The sequence below is a fragment of the Schistocerca piceifrons genome, chromosome 1, assembly GCF_021461385.2.
Source record: "Schistocerca piceifrons isolate TAMUIC-IGC-003096 chromosome 1, iqSchPice1.1, whole genome shotgun sequence".
NCBI classification, from domain to species: Eukaryota; Metazoa; Arthropoda; class Insecta; order Orthoptera; family Acrididae; genus Schistocerca; species Schistocerca piceifrons.
The window spans coordinates 635,682,345-635,704,197 of NC_060138.1; the positions used below are offsets into that span (position 1 = coordinate 635,682,345).

General features: G+C 44.4%; 1 protein-coding gene across 1 annotated transcript in view; it reads left to right on the plus strand.

Moving 5' to 3' along the window:
• LOC124787747 (long-chain fatty acid transport protein 4-like) overlaps positions 1 to 21,853 on the plus strand; it is a 348,522-nt gene that overhangs the window by 221,645 nt on the left and 105,024 nt on the right. Inside the window, exon 3 of the mRNA XM_047254616.1 lies at positions 10,424 to 10,661. Coding sequence (XP_047110572.1) covers positions 10,424 to 10,661 — 238 coding nt within the window. The remainder of the gene's footprint in view (positions 1 to 10,423; positions 10,662 to 21,853) is intronic.

The window sequence follows — 21,853 nt, forward strand, 5'->3', positions numbered from 1 at the left end:
GTTCGCTCGTCCGCTTTCTTTGACAAGGCCGTTAGCAGAATGATGGTGACTTCTTAGGCCGGAAGTCTTCGGCTGCCAAAGCTGATAATTTTTATTAAAAATTTAAGCAGTGGCGGGGTTCGAGGGCGTTTTGATTTCTAATCAAAGATACAACCAGCCCCGTGACCGAACACGCGGAGCTACCGTGACGGCGCCCCTAGACCACGGTCTGTTATAATATCGGTGCCTACGAGTGGGACAAGAAATATGAAGAAAGGCAAGAAAATATTACTTGCTTAGCAAATTACATAGTATCTCAATAGTCATCAAAACTATTTAACTCTGAGGACGAAGAGGGGAGCACGAATAGAGGAAATTCAAAGGCATTTTCAATACTCCTTAGACAAATATGTGCCGAGCAAGGTTTTGAGGCATGGTGGTTCCATAGCAGCATTAGAAAGTTGCTACATAAGCGAATTGGCGTCAGCCGTAAGTAACAATCGCAAAGGCTTAACGAAGTCGAAATGAGCTTAAGGAGAACAATGGGAGAAGTGCTCAATGAATTTGAAACCAAAATTGTCCCAACCGTTTTGAATAAGAATGTGGCGCCGAAACGAAGGATGACGTCGAGGAGGCCTTCCGAAATTGTTTCACCATGGAAAATCGTAATACATTCCTTCTTTGAATCATCGCATCTTCGCACGAACGCCGAAATGGCAGATACTGAGATAAGTGATAGTGGAATAGAAAATCAAACATTGTCGCTCAATAGTGAAAGGCATTTGGACCGAATGAAAAACCTGTGAGACTCAATGGAGATCGTACGAATAAAGTAATAATCCGAACGGGACGGAAATCGGTGCATGTGACGTACATGTACAGGCAAACAAATGATTACAATTTCAGAAAAATTGGATCATTTATTGAAGAGAAAGAGCTTCACAAATTGAGCAAGTCAAAAGGCGTTGGTCCACGTCTGGCGCTTATGCAAGCAGTTATTCGGCTTGGTTTTGATTGATAAGAGTTTTTGGATGTCCTCCTCAAGGATGTAGTGCCAAATTCTGTCCAGTTGGGGCGGCAGATCATCAAAATCCCAAACTGGGTGAAGGGACCTGCCCATATGTTCCAAACGTTCTCAATTGGGGAGAGATTCAGCGAGCTTGCTGGCAAAGATAGGGTCTGGCGAGCAGGAAAACAAGCAGTGGAAACTCTCACCATGTGGAGGCGGGCATTATCTTACTGAAATGTAAGCCCAGATGGCTCGTCATGATGAGCAACAAAATGGGTGGGTGGGCGACAGTCAGATCGGTAACTCACTGCTGTCTGGCCCAGGCATGTTTTCGACCTGGGATCTCATTGCTGGCGTATAATTGTCTTCAGTGACGAGTTTCGCTTCTAATTGAATCCCGATGATCAGCGAAGACGTATCTGGAGACACCGTGGGCAGGCATGGGATACTAACCTGTCTGTCACCCGCCGTACGGCCTGACAGCCAGGAGTAATGTTCCGGGGTACCATTTCATTTCATAGCAGGACCTCTTTGGTTGTTATCCGTGGCACGCTTACAGCACAGTGATACGTCGACTATATTCTACGCTCCGTTTTGTTGCCCTTCTTGGCAAGTCAGACTGGGCCTACATTTCAGCAAGATAACACCTTCCCGCACACGGCTCGAGTTTCTAACGCTTGTTTTCGTGTTCACAGACCCTACCTTGGTCAGCAAGCTCGCCAGTTCTCTCCCTACTTGAGAACATTCAGAACATTATTAGTATGGCCCTTCAGCTCGAGATTTTGACGACTGGACTGAATTTGGGACGATATCCCTTAGTAGGACATCCAAAAAGTCTCATCAATCAAAGCCAAGGCGAAAAGCTGCATGCATAATGGCAAGATGTGGACCAACGCGTTTTGACTTGCTCAATTTTCGAAGCTCTTTCTCTTTAATAAATCCTCCATTTCTCTGAAACTGTAATCATTTTTTTCTCCGTACAAGTACGTCACATCTACCGATTTATGTCCCGTTCGGATAAGTCCTTCGTGGTACGTCTTTTTTGTGTTAGAGTATATTATTTTAGGTCGCTGGAGCAACGAAAGGTGCCTAGCGACTAGAAGAAAGCAAGGTCACCTCCATTCCCGCTTTCAAGATGGGTCGAAGGACAGATGCACGTGATTATAAGCCTCTATGGTGACGTTAAACTGTTGTAGAATTATGGGACTTGTTTTATGCTCTCTTATCTCACGTATTAGACGTTTTTAGGAAACGAAAATTTCTTATACAAAAATAAATGTTTGTACAAACATAAAACTCGTTAAACTCACATTTTGTTCGTCCATGATACGCATATCACCGTAGGCAACGTTGGCCTGCTTTGTGCGACGTTCCTTAACGTCAGTAAGCCTTTTGACACAGTTCTGCTCTTTCGTTTACTGAACAAAATACGACCTTACCGAGTATAGGACCAGATTTGTGAATGGATTCAGGATTACGTTTCAGATGGCACAAAATCGACAGATGTAAAGATTAGTTACTGTAGGGAGTTGCAGGGCGAGCTGCAGAGGGTAGGCGATCGGTGGATAGCCTGGCAGTTGACCCTGTACGTAAATAAATGGAACTTATTTGCTCGTGGATAGGCGAAAAAATGTCCATGACTATTAGACTACACTAATAGCGACAAATCCCTGGAAACAATAACTAACAACCTAAAGTGAAAAATAACTGTAAAGAAAGCAGAAGCCATGCTGAGATTCTTAGGAAGAACCTAAAAGAAAAGTAATTCAACCTCGCAAGAGGCGGCTTACAAAACACTTGCCCGACCAATTCTTGAGTATTGCACATCAGTCTGGGACCCTCATCAGGTTGAATTAATAGAAGACACAGAAAACATCCGACAAAGATCGGCGCGGTTTTCTATGAGATCGTACCGGCAGGCGAGAAAGCGTTACATACTCAACAGACCAGTGGCAGACACTAAAAGACAGCCTTTACTTATCTCAGAAAGGTTTGCTATTGAAATGCTTGAGAGTACGTTCCAGGAAGAGTAGAAGACCATGTTACTTTCTTCCATACACGTCTCAGAAGTTACCCAGAACGAGACAATCAGATGATTTAGAGCCCATACAGAGATTTACCGCTGACAATTCTCCCATGCGATATTTACGAATGGAAGAGGGAAGGAAGGAACAGTAGTGGTCCCATAAGTACTCTCCTCAACACACGGTAAATTGGCTTGTGCCTTGCAGATTATAGATGCAGATATACACTGATCAGCCAGAGCTAATGACCACCGACCTACTATCAATATAGACCGTCCAGGCGATAGTAGCGACCCCTGGCGAGATGTGACTACTAGTCAGACGTACGCATCAGTGAGCGCGCTGTCCATGCGTAGAATTCGGAAAGCGCACGATCTGAGTTTGACCGAGGACAGATTCTGATGGCCCGACTTCTTAGGTGTCTGAGGAGTGCTGTGGTGAGTGTCTCCAACACGTGGCGAATCCAAGGTGAAACCACGGACTTACATGTAGGGCAGAGTACAAGTGGTTTGAACATATAGTGCACCGGACACTCATAACGATGGGCCTCCGCAGCCGACGACTCATGTATGTGCCAATGATAACACCACGATATCGACAACTACGACTGAAATGTCCACGTGACCATCGGAAATGGACGCTGGCGCAATGGCAGAGCACTGCATGGTCTGATCAAACCCAATACCTTCTTCATCAGCCGGCCGTTGTGGCCGATCGGTTCTAGGCGCTTCAGTCCGGAACCGCACTGCTGCTACGGTCGCAGGTTCGAATCCTGCCTCGGGCATGGATGTGTGTGATGTCCTTGGGTTAGTTAGGTTTAAGTAGTTCTAAGTCTAGGGGACTGATGACCTCAGATGGTAAGTCCCATAGTGCTCAGAGCCATTTGAACCATTTGAACCTTCTTCATCGTGCCGATCGGGGAACACGAATCCATCGTCTTCCGGGGGAACAGCTCCTTGACAACTATACTGCGGGACGGAGACAAGCTGGCGGCGAGGCCATTATGCTTTGACGTGGGCATCCTTTGGTCCAGTGAAGCTCGTGCACGGCACCATGAAGGCCAAGGAGCATCGTACACTGGTTGCAGACCACGTACACCCGTTCATGACGATCATGTTCCCCGACGGAAATGGCAGTTTTCAACAAATAATGCGCCGTGTCACAAGGCCAGGAATGTGATGAAATGATTTTAGGATGTGCTGCCCCCCCCCCCCCCCCCCAACTCGCCAGATCTGATCCCGATCGTACATATCTGGGATGTGACTGAACTTCGCGTTAGAGGTCACCGCCTCCCTCCCCGGAATTTGCGGGAATTTGGTGACTTATATGTGCAGATGTGATGCCAGTTCCCTTCAGCGACCTACCAAGGTCTCATTGCTTCCATTCACGACGCTTCGCCACTGTTATCCGTGCCAAATGTGGACTTACCGGCTATTCAGTAGGTGGTCATGATGTTTTGCCTGATCTGTTGAAAATGCATGCTCCCCCAACACAAAAACTGTCTCAGACATATCTTACCCGTTTTCTGGATACTAGGTTTGCAAAATCAGATTACTCTGAACGTAATAGCAGTGTCGAAGGTACCCGTATTCACTAAATATGCATGCCTGTAAGAATTTCATGTTATGCGTTAGCAAGAAGGTGCAGTCGATTTGACTCCAGTGTTTTGGGTGTCACGGATCGGCCTACAGAGGTTTATTGTTTGCTTACCTTCTGACTGGTGCCCTTGCTTCTTGCTCTTATTACATTTCCGGTTTCCTTACGATTCAGTTGAGAGGGGACGGATACATCCATGTTGCTTGCCAGTTGACTCGTCTCAGACTGATGCTAAGCAACAGCGCGGATTGCTGCAGAGACCTCTGTATTGTTGAGAATTGCATCACGTTGCAATATGTTTAAGAAGATACCTGGTAAGAAATCACCGTACGATTAACGAAACTATCAAGCATTAATAAGCTAGGACGACCAGGGCAATGCAACAGAGGATAAGGAAGCTCCGGAATATAAAAACAAGTGGGATGAAAAATTAAAATGGAAGGAAAAAGTCGAAAATTTGGTGAAATCTATGAGTCAAGAGAAGTCTTTCGCTGTCTTCAAATAATGAAAAATTGTTTTGGAAATCATTTGACTTAAAGATATGCAAATTTTTTACCTCCTCTGCCCAGATCAAGGTTCAGTCTGTATTAAAATACGAATGTCAGTTAATTGAATGTATTGAACGAAAGGGGTTAGATGTGAGCAAATGCTTCGGACAAGTTTATGACGGGCATCCGTCATGAGTAGCGTCTACAATGGTATACAAAACAGTATGAAGTAACATTTTAAATTTAGACCTTAAAGGCTCCGTATTTCGAAACAGTCGAGGAACTCTACAAAATTTTTAGTCACAGAAGTGATAGGGGTTAAAAACTTGCAAACTTGCTCCGTGAGAACTTCCAGGTAAAAACACCAAATCCAATGCATTGTGTTGGAAGATAGGAAAATATATAAATATATAACGTTAGTGTATCTCTCTCTCTCTCTCTCTCTCTCTCTCTCTCTATATATATATATATATATATATATATATATATATATATATATATATATATATATATATATATATATATTAACGTTCTTAGACGCTGACAGATACACGAGGGGCATTCAATAAGTATTGCAACATTTTTTTTCTGAAATCTGGTTGGTTTTATTCAGGATTGCAGTGCGTCGTATTATTCTCCCCTCTTTTGTCTACAAAACCCTATTTTTCAACGTAACCTCCGTTCAATGCCACGACCTTACGCCATCTTACTGGGAAGGCCTGTATGCCCGCATGGTACCACTATACTGGTCAATGTCGGGACTATCGTCTTGCTGCATGAATAACCTCCCCATCATCCACGTACTGCTTCCCGTGCAGTGTGTCCTTCATTGTGCCAAAAAGGTGGAAGTCGGAATGTACGAGATCCGGGCTGTAGGGTGCATGAGGAAGAACAGTCCAATGAAGTTTTGAGGGCTCCTCTCGAGTGCGGCACAGACTTCTGTTAGCCCTGCGTTGTAGTAGAGAACAAGTAGTTCGTTTGCATTTCGTGGCGACGTACACGCTGAAATCGTTTTTCAGTTTCCTGAGAGTAGTACAAAACGCTCAAGATCGACCGTTGCACCATGAGGGAGGACATGAAATAGAATGACTCACGTTGCACCATGAGGGAGTACATGAAATAGAACAACCCCTTCAGAGTCTCAGAAGGCCATCGCCATGACTTTATCAGCTGAGGGTGCGGCATTGAACTTCTTTTTTTTTCCAGAGGAGCGGTGATGTGGCACTACTAATTAGAGTGTCGTTTTGTTTCCGATTACAAGTGATGAACCCACGTTTCATCGCCTGTGACGATGTTCGACAAAAAATTGTTGCAATCAGCCTCGTAACGCGCAAGCACAGGTGGACCTTTGGTATTTATAGTTTTCCGTTAGGTAATAATAATAATAATGATGATGAGCGCCGGGAATCGAACCCGGGACCCCGTGCGCGGGAAGCGAGAACGCTACCACAAGACCACGAGCCGCGGACTTTCGTAAGGTGATGATCAACAGAAATATCCAGTTGTACAGAAGCCTCGCCCAACGAGTCACCATGCTTTTGTTCAGTACCAGGTCTCCGTAGACATTCTCTGAGTGCCTATGAATATCTGCGATCCTCTGGTTCTCCGCCAAAAGAAACTCAATAACAGCTCTCTGCTTTGAACGCACCTCCGTAGCAGCCGCCATTTTGAAGTCTACATATGGCGCCGCAACCAATCCGAAATTCATGAAACTGTAGGGGCTGATGCATGATGCCCTAAAACAAATCCTGTATTTTTTCATCCGAAATTGGTCAAGGAAAATGTGTTGCATGACATATAGGACGCCCCTCGTAATTTGCAATACTAAGAAATGTAGCGAACGAAGTGTAGCAATAGGTCTTAAAAACACAATCTTGCCCTTTTCAGATTCAGTATAAATAGCTGGAAAGAATTAATACAGCAACTAAGGCTTAAACAAAGATGGAAAATGTGGGTTTAACGACCCGTCGACGTCGAGGTCATTAGGGAGAGATGACGTAAGGAGATCGGCCGTTTGTTTTTGAAATAAACCATCCCTGAGTTTGCCTTTGGTGATCTGAGGGGAAATCACGGGAAATCTCAATGTGGATGGGAGGATGAGGATTTGAACCGCCATCTTCCCGAATGCCTTTGCTTTATCACTGCGACGTGTCACTCGGTTGATCTCAGAAACAGCATGTCTCACAGGACCATGTGACAGACTGCATGACGAAACTTGCAGCACGCGAAAGACGGGCCATTGAGTGTAAAATGACCAACAAACGAATTAAAGCTGTAGAGAACCACATCGACAAGCTTCGCGAAGACAAGAGGAAGACAGATCCCTTAACTGGGTTTAAAGTAACACTTTGTCATCCAATAATTGACATCATTTACTCTCAACTAAATATGTCGTTTTAAGGTATGAAGTATGTTAAAGACGCGTACTTACTAATGTAAGTTTCTTTTTTTTACATCTACTGCCCGTGATGCAGATCTTAAAAATGGAAAACTTAAGTTTTCGATGAACTTTTCTCACGACGTTTGTTTTCGGCACAGCTAATGTTGACTTTAGATAAAGCCGTCCTGATATGTTTAACTCAACCTACGGCTGTTACAAAAGCTGGGCGTTTTATTTATGCCAAGCTGAAGGTTTAAGAAATACTTACGTTCTACAGTGAAACGAGATCAGATATTTGGTTTAGAAATACTATCGAAAAAGAAAGACGGCGCGAAAGAGGACAAGTTTGTTTGACTGGCTTTGAGAGTGTATCCGGCCGTTGTGACCGAGCGGTTGTAGGCGCTTCAGTCCGGAACCGCGCGGCTGCTACGGTCGCAGGTTCGAATCCTGCCTAGGGCATGGATGTGTGTGATGTCCTTCGGTTAGATAGGTTTAAGTAGTTCTGAGTTTTAGGGGACTGATGACCTCAGATGTTAAGTCTCATAGCGCTCAGAGCCATTCAACCTTTTTTTTTTTTTAGGGTGTAAGAGATATTTTGAAAAACCTTAACTGGCAGAAGTCGATGCAATGCGCCCTAAATCTCCCTGGAGCGTGCTTGGAAAACTCAAACACTCATCTTTCAGCTTAGAAACCACGAATGTTCTTCAGTCCCTTCCGTGTGCAAATAAAATTATGGAAATAACGACTAGCACAGAGAAGCGGAAGCATTCATTCTTTCCATGCTCCATCCGTGAAGAGAAGAGGAACAGACTTTAATTTACGGTTCAATACAAGATATGATGTTACACGCAGTTTACAGTGATTCGTGGAGTATAGATGAAGATGTAGATTCATAAGTTATGCGGAAAATGATAGAGCACGAAATGTTGATTTTCTCTAAAGTAATGTACCGTTTTATACATACAAGAATGAGGAATATCTCATTTAAGTAAGACCAGAATTTTGGTCACCAAGCAAATACATTTCATTAGCAGTTTACCTTTTTAAATGGATAGTCACACTTGCGTACTATTTTGCAATCTATTCCTTCTTGTTTCGCCTTGCAGTAACAGTAATAGATACTATTTCACTTATTCTGACATTACTCAATTTTTTAATTAATTAATTAGTTTTTCATGTTTTTATTGCCAGTTAAATCAAGTTTCTATAAGAAAGAGTTTGGTTTCGTATTCAATTAAAATGTATGTCAGGTAGTGTGCAACATTTGCTATGTGCAACGAAACAGGGACGAATAGCTGCTTCATATGTGGATAAATAAGGGAAAAATTGTTAAAATTGTATTTTGCTTCGCAAAAATATTTCAAATGAGATGACGGTTTTTAAGGTTCCTTAACTCATCGGTAAAAACGGAACCCTTAATAGGATCACTTTTTGTCCGTCCGTCTGTTAAGACCCCTTTTTCTCAGGAACGGGTAAGGGTATCAAGTCGAGATTTAAGGTCTACGGTCCCTTGGCGGTGTAAAATGTTTAAGCTTCGAAGCAGTGCAATCAAAAGATACGGCCAGCCATTTACGTAACATATTTTGCCACTCGCAAAGTCAGTCATCAAAACCTGTAGCTGAATTGTCTGCATACATAATTAAGTTTGTGCAGAATCTTCAGAGCGCGAGTCTTCCTAACACTTGTCCGTTTTTTTTCCAGTTTTTCTTACTTATTTCGCTTTTTGACAAAAGTGGGAAAAGAGCGGCTGGGGTAATGGTGTAAGACAGTGTCTTATTGTTGAGTTGGGAATGGAGGTGAGTGAGTTGTGAGTAAGGCAAGTAGGAAGGGGAAGTTATCCCAGTTTGCGTATTTGCCCCAGGACTACCAGGTTCAGATTCAGAGTTTTGACTGGTATAAGCGTCCAGAAACGAGTAAACATCTACTGATGATGACGACCGGTCCGGTAAGCCCTCAACCGGCATCACACCAGCAAAGGTTTGTGCCAAGACTGCTTAAAGATTATCAGAAGCAACATCGCGTAGAAGTCTACAGGAAGCTTAAACAACAGCTTCAAGACGATTGAAACTTTCTTTCAGAGGCTGTCACTAGTGAGGAAAAAGCAGAAATCTTAGCAATGGATGAGTCCGTATTCACCTCCGGCAAAAAAGGCCATGTTGATCTGTACTTGTACATATTCACGGGATTGTTTATTATGAGTTCGTCCCCTCGTTGACTTATGGCAAATGAAGGGTTCTGCCGGCCGCTGTGGATGAGCGGTTCTAGGCGCTTCAGTCCGGATCCGCGCTGCTGCTACGGTCGCAGGTTCGAATGCTGATTCGGACATTGATGTGTGTGATCTCCTTAGGTTAGTTAGGTTTAAGTAGTTCTAAGTCTAGGGGACTGATGACCTCAGATGTTAAGTCCCATAGTGTTTAGAGCCATTTTAATTTTAAGGGCTCTTTTGTGGTGTTATAAGAGGTTTGAGGGACGATATGAGGAGAAAACATCCACGATAATGTCCTAAGAGCGACTGGGTGCTGCAACATGATAATGTACGACCATATTTGACCAGCGTTATTCATGTATTGTATTCTGGAGTAAAAACCGTAACCAGAGTTAGCATCGTGTTTCTTGTTCCCTTTCTCGAAGGCGAAGTTCCAATTGAAGGGCCGAAGACTTGATACAAAGGAGGAATCAAAGAGCTTACTAAACACTGTAACAAGTAAGACTTTCAGGATGCATTTTAACTGCGGAGGACGTGTTGGGAACGTTGCATTCTCTCCGAAAGAGACTACCTTATAGCCGATGGTGCAGAATAGGATCGAAAACTTTTAGATCCCATTTTGTACAAACTTGTCAGTAGTTCGAATAAGCTCGTACTGGAAGTAAACCGAATTCTAAAGCATACTTACAGTATAAAATTCATTTGCTACAAGTCAGTGAAATATACTTTTGAATTTTTCAGCTGCATAAGTATAGTCTGAGGGTGGCGAATGCACTAGAGGCAGAGGGTTACCACAAAGGGGACGTGGTGGCGCTGATGCTGGGTAACTGCGTGGAGTACGTGGGACTGTGGCTGGGCATGGCGCGGATCGGTCTCGTCACCGCTCTCATCAATCACAATCTGAGGAAGCAGTCCCTGCTGCACACGCTCAAGGTCTGCGCGGCCAGAGCCGTTATCTTTGGAGATGAATTCGCTTCTGGTGAGTGACAAGTATTTTCAAACATTTTCCATGTTTTTTCTTATTCTGTGTATTCCTATCATAGTGTGTGTGCCACGTAAATGTAGGGATACGAGGGTTGGAACTTTAATAGTGGCAACTATTTATTTACGGCTCATACAAAATAGATAAGTGTTTCAAAGTTTTATTGACCTTCAAAGCAGTCACCAGCATTTTGTACAACCCGTTGCCAGCGATGTGGAAGCCGTAGGATACTCTTAGCAGTGTCAGTTGTGTTGACAGTTCGAGCGGCGCCGTCTATTGCCCGACGAATTTGTAGCAGTTCTGAAGCGAATCCCGTGAAATGTTTCCTTCAGTTTAGCAATTGAGTTGAACTTACGAGGGCTTAAGTCAGGGGAGTGCAGTAGGTGGTGTAACACTTAGCAGCCCCATCAGTCAAAGAAATTAGTAACAGCTTGCTCTGTACATGCTTGAGCATTGTCCTGCAAAATGGCGGTCAGGTCCTGCAGAAAGTGTCATCACTTCTGTCTCTAAGCTGGTCGTAGGCTGTGTTCCAAAAATGAACAGCTTAGAGACAGAAGTGATAACACTTTCTGCAGGGCCTGATCATCATTTTGCAGGCCAATGGTCAAGCACGTACAGTGCAAGCTGTTACTGATTTGTTTGACTGATGGGGCTGCTAAGTGCTATACCACCTACTGCACTCCCCTGACTCAAACCCTCGTGAGTTCAACTCCATTTTTAAACTGAAGGAAACATTTCACGGCATTCGCTTCAGAACTGCTACAAATTCGTCGGGCAAAAGACCGCGGTGCTCGAACTGTCAACACAACTGGCACTGCTAAGAGTATCCTACGACGTCCACATCGCTGGGAACGGGTTATACACAATGCTGGTGACCACTTTGAAGGTCAGTAAAACTTTGAAACACATATCTATTTTGTACGAGCTGTAAATAAATAGTTGTCACTATTAAAGTTCGAACCCTCTTAAAAACGCACAGGGAAGAGAGACGAATGTCACACTATCAAACCCTCCTAACAAGGCAGATTTTAACAACGGATCATGGGTAGGCGTCCCATAACACTAGCAAACAGTGAGGATTCTAATGACGCCGTCAAGTGCTGTATAGGTAAGAAACGTAAATCACTATCGAGAAGGAGGGACGCCGAAAGAGCGACTGAATTTCTAACAAAAAGTGAGCAGGAAGAACCATAGAACTGAACGTGCGACTCAGACCGAATTAGAGCATCATGCATCTGGGGAAAAGCTGGAAAGAAGTTTTTGGTGAAAATTCAGAACTACAGGGTATAACAGAGAAGCAACATTAGATACAGATGTAGGAGTGACATATGATATAGGGGATCAGGATTTGGTGGCACAACCGGGCAGTTGTACGCAGAATGCGACAGCACACATCCAGAGGAATGCACTGCACTGCCTACACAAGTAAAAGAAGATTCACCCATGCAGGATGTGAATCTGCAACAAAAACAGTTCAAGACTCAGAGCCAGTTCGTACAGGAAACAAACACCTACAACAAAGAAATAAACTATAAAACACAGGCCGCGCGGAGTGGCTGCGCGGTTTGATGCGCCATGTGATGGATTGCACGGCCCCTCCCACCGGAGGTTCGAATTCTCCCTCGGGTATGGGTGTGTGTGTGTGTTGTTCTTAGCGTAAGTTAGTTTACGTTAGTTTAAGTAGGGTGTAAGTCTAGGGACCGATGACCTCAGCAATTTGGTCCCTTAGGAATACACACACACACACACACACACACACACACACACACACACATAAAACACAGACCGGAACAGATCCGCGTCAGATCTATGAAAGCACGGGAAACGTTATGTAACTTAGCAGACTGGAAGAGCCAATGACGCTTATTACAGCGTTAAGACTTCTAGTAAGGTATTAGCATCCAGAAAGGGAGTATATTACTTTTCCTACACCTGATTTTGTAGACAGAGTGGACAATCTGCCAACAGAAGTGGAAAAATTGGAGAAGATACTGAAGCAGGCTTCTGCCAGAAGAAATGAATCATTCTCCTTAAATATCCTATGTGATCAAAAGTATCCGGACACCCCCAAAGACATATGTTTTTCGCATTAGGTGCATAGTGCTGCCACCTGCTGCCAGGTACTCCATATCAGCGACCTCAATAGTCATTAGACATCGTGAGAGAGCAGACTGGGGCACTCCGCGGAACTCGGACGGACTTCGAACGTGGTCATGTGGTTGGGTGTCACTTGTGTCACACGTCCGCACGCGAAATTTCCACACTCATAAACATCCCTAGGTCACTGTTTCCGATGTGATAGTGAAGTGGAAACGTGAAATGACACGTACAGCACAATAGCGTACAGGCCAACCTCGTCTGTTGACTGATCGAGACTGCCGCTGTTGACTGACCCAGACTGCCGACAGTTGAAGAGGGTCGTAATATGTAATAGGCAGACATCTATTCAGACCATCACATAGGAATTACAAACTGCATCAGGATCCACTGCAAGTACAATGACAGTTAGGTGGGAGGTGAGAAAATTTGGCCGGCCGCGGTGGCCGTGCGGTTCTGGCGCTGCAGGCCGGAACCGCGGGACTGCTACGGTCGCAGGTTCGAATCCTGCCTCGGGCATGGGTGTGTGTGTGATGTCCTTAGGTTAGTTAGGTTTAAGTAGTTCTAAGTTCTAGGGGACTTATGACCTAAGATGTTGAGTCCCATAGTGCTCAGAGCCATTTGAACCATTTTTGAGAAAACTTGGATTTCATGCTTGAGTGGCTGCTCATAAGCCACACATCATGCCAGTAAATGCCAAACAGCGCCTCGCTTGGTGTAATGAGCGTAAACATTGGACGATGGAACAGTGGATAAACCTTGTGTGGAGTGACGAATCACGGTTCACAATATGGCGATCCGATGGCACGGTGTGGGTATGGCGAATGCCCAGTGAACTTCATCTGCCAGCGTGTGAAGTGCCAGCAGGAAAATTCGGACGCGGTGGTGTTATGGTGTGGTCGCGTTTTTCATGGAGGGGGCTTGCACTCCTTGTTGTTTTGCGTGGCACTATCACAGCACAGGCCTACATTGATGTTTTAAGCACCTTCTAGCTTCCCACTGTTGAAGAGTAATTCGGAGATGGCGATTGCATCTTTCAACACGATCGGGCATCTGTTCATAGGGCACGGTCTGTGGCGGAGTTGTTACACGACAATAACATCCCTGTAATGGACTAGCTTGCACAGAGTCCTGACCTGAATCCTATAGTATATCTTTGGGATGTTTTGGAACGCTGACTTCGTGCCAGGCCTTAACGATCGACATCGATATCTCTCCAGTGTACAGCATTCCGTGAAGAGTGGGCTGCCATTCCTCAAGAAACCTTCCAACACCTGATTGAACGTATGCCTGCGGGAGTGGAAGCTGTCATCACCGCTAAGAGTGGGCCAACACCATATTGAAATCCAGCATTACCGATGGAGGGCGTCACGAACTTTAAGTCATTTTGATCCAGGTGTCCGGATACTTTTGATCACATAGTGTATGTTGTAGAAGCTCTTTGTGATGACGCATGGTCATATACCATTAGATTGCAGGCCAGTAGGGCAAGACTGTCAAATATATATACGTAATCCCTAATGGAGATAAAGTAGGACACCTTAATGCCGTGAGAATTGTCTGAATTGTCAGCGTATTGCAAGAGGTTAGAAGAGTCGTAGAAGAGTTGCAGTAAGTTGTATTGTGCCTCCAAGAACAGTATACAAAGGCAGGAAATATCCCCAGTATGCCAGTAACTGCCCAGTAGTCGCACAATAGCAACGTCCTTTGGTAGCAATAATAGTACTTAACAGGCCAAAACAGTGACAAAAATATCACAATACTGTTCAGAACACGTAATCTGTGTGGAAATGTTACCGGGAGGGAGAGCTGCACCCTGGTTTCCTTGTATTTTCAGTTTAGTGATCTGATCGACGAGTATTTGCTAAGATTAAAGGATATTAGTTACCCGGGACGAACTGAGCCTGTTGTGTACTCCTTTGATGCAAATGCGAAGTCAGTATTGTGGCATAGCCGCCTGACTGATGACCATGGAAGAGAACTAGAAGAAGCCGTTATGGAACTCAGCCTACAGGTGTTGAGTGCACCTCACAATCCGCCAACCTACAGAGTCGGGGCGACGTCAAATACGGCAAAGGCGCGCCGTGTAAAAGGTTGCAGGTTTGCGAGTGGATTGACATCGAGTGACCACAATATCATACACGATACCATCTCTGGAAGGAAAATCCAAGACGCCACAGAACATGTGCGCATAAGATCAAGGACACTAACTGGAAAGAACTAAGAAGAGTGTTTTACTGCCCAGAAAGTCCATCGCTGGGTGATAATGTAGATGTTAAAGCGCAAGAACTGACAGTGGCTGTACATAGAGTAATGGAGCCATGGACACCTGCCAGCAGAGGTTATTCTAAAGGAGTACCTTGCATCTGGACAGAGACGCTGCACAAATTAAGACGTGGAGCAAGAAGAGCCAAGAAGCTATAACAGAGCAGCAGGGTCCAAGAAGAAAAAGTCCGAAGGTTGCACGTATGTTAAATAACGTTTTAAGGAAGAGTTGTATGGAACTATGGAACTAAGAAACCCAAAAATAAAATTAAATGATGTAACGATTAGGAGAAGTGTAGTAAAGAGATATGTATCTAGGGGTATTTCTCGACGAACGTCGTAACTTCGCACATCATATAGAGGATGCAGGCAAAAAAGGTACATACCTGGTTAATAAAATTATAACCATTGCAAATAGGCAGTTTCGGCTTCCCTTGAAGACAATCAGAGTATACCACCAATCTGCATTAGCATCAATCGTAGGATATGGTTGTAAGTAGGCTGTTTAGGTTTTTATATTGCTAACGGCACGTAGCGCTCTGTATGAAAATCACTGACTGTGCTGTGTGCAGTCTGTGACTGGTTGGCATTGTTGAAATATTCGCTATTGTAGTGTTGGGCGGTTGGATGTTAACAGCGCGTAGCGTTGCGCAGTTGGAGGTGAGCCGCCAGGGTGGATGTGGGGAGAGAGATGGCAGAGTTTTGAGAGCGGATGATCTGGACGTGAGTCCATCAGAGACAGTAAATTTGTAAGACTGGATGTCATGAACTGATATATATATATAATGACCTTTGAACACTATTAAGGTAAATACATTATTTGTTCTCTATCAACATCTTTCATTTTCTAACTATGCCTATCAGTAGTTAGTGCCTTCAGTAGTTAGAATCTTTTATTTAGCTGGCTGGCAGTATTGGCGCTCGCTGTATTGCAGTAGTTCGAGTAACGAAGATTTTTGTGAGGTAAGTGATTCATGAAAGTTATAGGTTATTGTGAGCTAGTGCCATTCTTCTGTAGGGATTATTGAAAGTCAGATTGCGTTGCGCTAAAAATATTGTGTGTCAGTTTAGTGATGATCAGAATAAGTAAAGAGAGAAATGTCTGAGTACGTTCAGTTTTGCTCAGCTGTTTGAAAATCAAATAACGTAAGGGGTTTACTAGCACAGTAATTCATTAATTTTTCTAAGGGGACGTTTCATGGTGCGAGCGTTTGAGCTCATAGATTGCAATTAGTGAAGCCTGCCTCAATAGTAAGAAGAACCAACGGGCGCCTACTGCACTACACCGAATGATGCTTTGTTAGTAATTCTAGAAATATGTTCACTGGACTAGTAAATTAGGAAAAGGGGAGCCATTTACTGGTTAAAGAAAGGCAATCAAATGGAAGCATGAAGAGTGCTTGGAAATGAGAGACCAATTCGAAAAAGGCAATAAAAGATGGAATATTACAACTGTGGCAAAATGAATTGGACAACTCGTGCACAGGCAGGGGAACATACGAATTTCTCCCTAACATCAGGGAGACATTAAAAATGAGATTCTTTAACCCATCGAGTGGGCTGATACATTACTTGACTGGCCATGGCCCTTATGCCTCGTATCTATACAAAATCAGAAGACAGATAAATGATACCTGCGCCTGCGGCAGTGTGGACACACCAGAATACACATCGTGGGACTGCACGCTCTATGAAGATGCGGCGAGTAATGAACGTCAGGTATTAACGATACTGGATCGCACTGTGAACGATACTGCAGCTGCAGTATCCAGAAAGGCCAAGGTTGACTTCACGAGGCATTCAACCAGAAGTCATCATGCTGCCACTCAGGCTCTCTGCAGATGGGTAGAAGATAACAGAGGTCGGCGACCCCCGAGTGAAATACTGTCCCAATAGTCTGCATTGCGTTGGTGCAGGTGTTCATGGAAGAATGGACTTGAAGAAGTAACAGTGATGGGTGGAGACGCTGCTGACGTGCTGGCCGACGCCCAAGGAGTGCAATAGACTGTGGCTGTTGACCGGGGTAGTATGAGGGCGGATCCAGTAGCGGGGACAGGGGACAACCATCTACAACTTAAATGTACAAACAGAGAATAAATTCTGTACTTTTGGCAGTAAGTTAGTAGCTGGGTAATTAGTTAAAGGTTTAACGTAGTTTTGTAGTAGTAGAAGTAGTTTTTTATATATATGCATATTCATATTTTTAATTATCAGAAATAAATAATTAATACATGATTAATTGCCATTCGAGGAAACGTGTTTTGCATGACCTATTTTAGCTTTTCAGATAACAGGCTGTTATTATGAAGAATAAATAAATATTCCTATCACTTCACATCTTTTCTTTTACATCAGTTAATTCTTCTTTTTGCTGCTTCATTGCATAATTTCATTTTTAACGCTGAAAAACACGAAGTGTCACTGTCTTTTACAACGTGAATTTGCTGTCTAAGAAAAATTAACTACGTATGTTCTTTTAGTCCGCAGCTCGTGGTCTCTCGGTAGCGTTCTCACTTCCCGAGTACGGGATCCTGGGTTCGATTCCCGGCGGGGTCAGGGATTTTCACCTGTTCCCAGATGATTGGATGTTGTTGTGTCATCATCATTCATCCGCATTACGGTCGGAGGAAGGCAACAGCAAACCACCTCCATTAAGGACCTTGCCTAGTACGACGGTGCAGGTCTCCCGCATCATTCCTCTACGCTCTGCCAAGAAGCATGGACTTCATTTCCATGTTCTTTTAGTCGCATTTACAGAGGGTGAAGAAAACTGTGGAAACACAGCGAGAAATGCAGGCGTAAAGATAAGCAAAGTCTGCAAGCTGCACTGTTTTACTTGATGGCGAACAGCACTTGTGTAATGTCCTCAATGCGTCGCAAGTGTCAGTCATGGTCAGAATAGCGTTCTGTGTACTTTTATGAATACGCTGTGTCGAAAGTCTGTGCATTCGAATGGGGCAGATTGTTGGTGCTCATACGGTGGATACTTCCAACGTAGCGAAGCTGTGTGGTGTTTCAGGAAGTGTCGTATAGAAGGTTTACACCGCTTACAGGAAAAGCGGAAAAACGTCATCCGCTAAGTCATAATGCGGACGAAAATATGTGTTGAGTGATCGTGTGGAATTTCGCTGCGCCAATAATCTGGGCTGGCTTCTTGGGACACAATTGCTTGACATCGCCAACACATCCCTAGTTGACCACATTTCCAGACTCATGGCCACGGGATTTCGGTGCCAGGCCACCACTAAGTCTGCCAAGCTGATCAAACCGTCGACAGTAAGCAGCCCCAATGGTTTTAGATTTCCGGCACTGACAAGACGACAGGTATGCCTAAAGATGTGATGCGTAACACCCCTTTTATCTTGTAGGCCATAACGGTTGGCCCCGGATCTTTTAGCAATTGCAAAGGCAGGAGTCGACAGCATGATTCGAGAGGGCATCGTGTGATAGTCCAGTAGTCCTTGGTCTTCACCACTGCATCTAGTGCCAAAGAACCATGGTCCATGGCGCTCTTGCGGTGATTATAGAGCATTTAACGCCCCTACAGTGCCAGATCGTTATCCAGTGCTGTTACTCTGCTATTACAACTAACCGTTTAGTGGTGCTCGCTGGACAGCGTTGTGGATTGTGCCAAGGCATACATACAGATATCAGTGGCCAAAGAACACATCCCGAAAATGGCGTCTTTACACTATTCGGCTTCTTTGAGAGCAATTTCATGACGTTCGGCCTCAGGAATGATGCGCAAATATGGCAGAGATTTATCGACTCCATGTCGCAAGGTCTACCATTATGCCTCGCCTACCTCCATGACATCTTGGTATTCTCTGCCTCATCAAAACAACATTGCCAGCATCTTATTGATATCTTCAAGCAGTTGGATGAGCGTGGCATAATGTTGAACACAGCGAAGCGCATGTTCGGTGAGCCAGAAGTCGATTTTCTTGGCCACCTCACTATGCCGTCAAGCTCCACACCGCTACCTGAAAAAGGGGAAGCCATTCTGAAGATCCCCGGCCTTCCCCAGTTAAGGAGCTGCAACGAATTCTAGGGATGGTGAATTTTTGTTTCGTCGGCATCTACCACACGCAGGACCCGTTAATGGCTGTGCTCGCAGGACCAAAATGCAAAGGGAGACAGCAATAACTTGGACAGATCGCATGACCGCTGCATTCAGACAAGCAACTCAAGCGATAGCACACACTGAGCCAAGCGTGCCGTTGGCATTGGTTGTAGGTGCGAGCCAGACAGTGGTGGGCACTATGTCGCAGCAACGCAACAGTGACACGTGGCAGCCTCTAGCAATTTTCTCGTGGGAACTGTCAACAACTCGATAGATGTGGAGTGCATATGACCGTGAACTGTTAGCGATGTATGAGGCAATAAAATGGCTTCGACCTCAACTGGAAGCCCAGGAGTTTAAAATCTTCACCGACCACAGACTGCTCACGTGTGCATTTCGGCAGATCATCATAAAGTGTTCACCCCTGTAGCTTAACCAGCTTATATTTATCACACTTCCAACCCATATCCAGGATCGAGGATGTGATAGCAGACTGTCTCTCCCGTATCAGTATTATCTCTAGTATTGACTACGCAGAGTTCGCAGCAGCACAACGTACCGACCAGGAACTGCAAGAGCTGTTGCAGGAAACAACTTCGTCGTCAGACTTACAATTAGTCAACATTACCGGCACGGGCATCAAGTTATATTTCAGTGGCATCAACAGCAAAATCATGACTGTTTTTACGAGCAAGATTTTAGACGAACGCCTTCAAATTGTTGTACAACCCGTGTCACCCAGGTGTGTGATCTACGCAATGCTTCATCAGAGACTGCTTCGTGTGGTCAGGCATGAAGAAAGACTGCCGTGACTGGACGTTTGTTGCGTACAAGGTCAACTGGCACATACATGTGCTGATCAGCAACTTCTCTGACACTACCACACGGTAGAGTGATGTGCACATGGATATCGTTGAACCACTACCACCCTCAAGTGGTCAATAGTACCTGCTGACAATGATTCAACCATTGGCCAGAAGCTGCCCATGGACAATGTGTCTGCAGAAGCTTTGAAGCATGCCTTCATGCTAAACTGAGTATCATGTTTTGGCTGTCCTCTGCCCATTACAACAGATTACTGTTCGAATCACCCTGGTGGACAGAAGCTCTACCAAACATTCTACTTGCCCCTTGGAATGAGTACTAACCCGATCTTTATGGTTTCTCTGCAGAACTGATGTCTGGAGAGTCGCTACAACTGCCTGGCGAATTTGTAGTTGTGTTTCCGCAGCCTGATACAGAACCACCTACCTTCATCGGTCACCTTAGACAGGACATCAAGAAGATGTGATATCCCGAGCCATCCAGACGTAGAACTATTGGCATGTTTGTTCAGAATGACCTCGATATGTGCACACACGTGATGTTGCATACTGATGGCGTCAAATGGCCCTACAACCACCGTACACCAGGCTGCATCATGTCATCAAAATCAGTGATCACACCCTGGTCAAGAGCAACCACACTTCCGTTACAATAGATTGGATCAAGTTGGTATAACATTTTGATTGAGTCGCCACCTACTGATGCTCGATGGATACAGCATTGCGCAGCAGCTGGCCCAGCCAAAGCAACTCCTGTGCCATCACCTAGTCCAGCAACACCATCTCCTGTACCAATACCGGCCATGATACCAGCTTTAAGAGAACAATGAACCACGGGATCTGGTCGACCCATCCACTTCCCAGCATGCTTCCTGGGTGGCTTTCCACTTCTGTCAAGGGGGCTGTAGTAGTGACAGCAATGGCCACCAGTGCAGTTCTGTGCAGTGCAGTGTGCGAGTATTTGATACATGTGTCGTGATGCAAGTGTTTGATTTTGCGCTGTCAATTCAGTTCCTGCACCAGCCACCAGAAGTGCTGTGTTTTGCCATCACTGGTGCACTTGTTTATTCTTTGTGTTTTGCAATTTACTTACGTTTTATCTGTGTCTTTATTGTTAGAGAACTGTCATTTACATTATGTCATTGAACAGCTTGGTTACAGATAAACAGTCAACTGTATTCTCTCTCTCTCTGGCTCATTATAATTTCACTGCATTTAACAACATATGGTAATAGCTTATTGAGCGGGAGACTAAAGTTCTTTCAATCTCCATAACCTACATCAACTAAGCTTTATTTATTCTAATCTAAACAGGCAGGATAACCAGTCAGACTGGCCAGACTCAGCCCTGCAGCCAAACAGGAAAACCAAAAATGAATGCAGGAGAGCCTTCAAGAGGTTCAGAAAGTATGAGGTGGGCACTGGCAGATTGAAAGTATACTGCAACTTGCTATTTGTGCGTGGAAGTGCCACTTCATAAGAACATTGCCTATTAAAGAGAAGAGGGTTCGAGGTTTGAGTCTTGATGTCTCGCACCCTATTAATGTGTTATTGTTCTTATCTGTAAAATTAACTGAAAACTTTAGGACAGACCTAGCATTCTTGTAAGTGTGTGCGGAAAACTGTTAAGGAACCAGCTATGAGGTAGATGCCACCAGAAGTAATGTGACCTGATTAACACACATTTTCATGCTCCACGATAATGAATTTTAGCTAGTGCCATCATTCAAACACATACTTCTCAAATAATTCACTCATCTACAACAAATAACAGCATAAGAAATTGCCACTTTCAAATCTATATGTTCTTTGTAAAGCACATTGCAATCAACTTTTCATAACTTAAGTGTACTTCTTGATGGGTAAAATTCAATGTGCAATAAAATCCCATACTGTGTGTCAACACATGGAGCAGATGGCTGACACTCTTCATTAAGGAT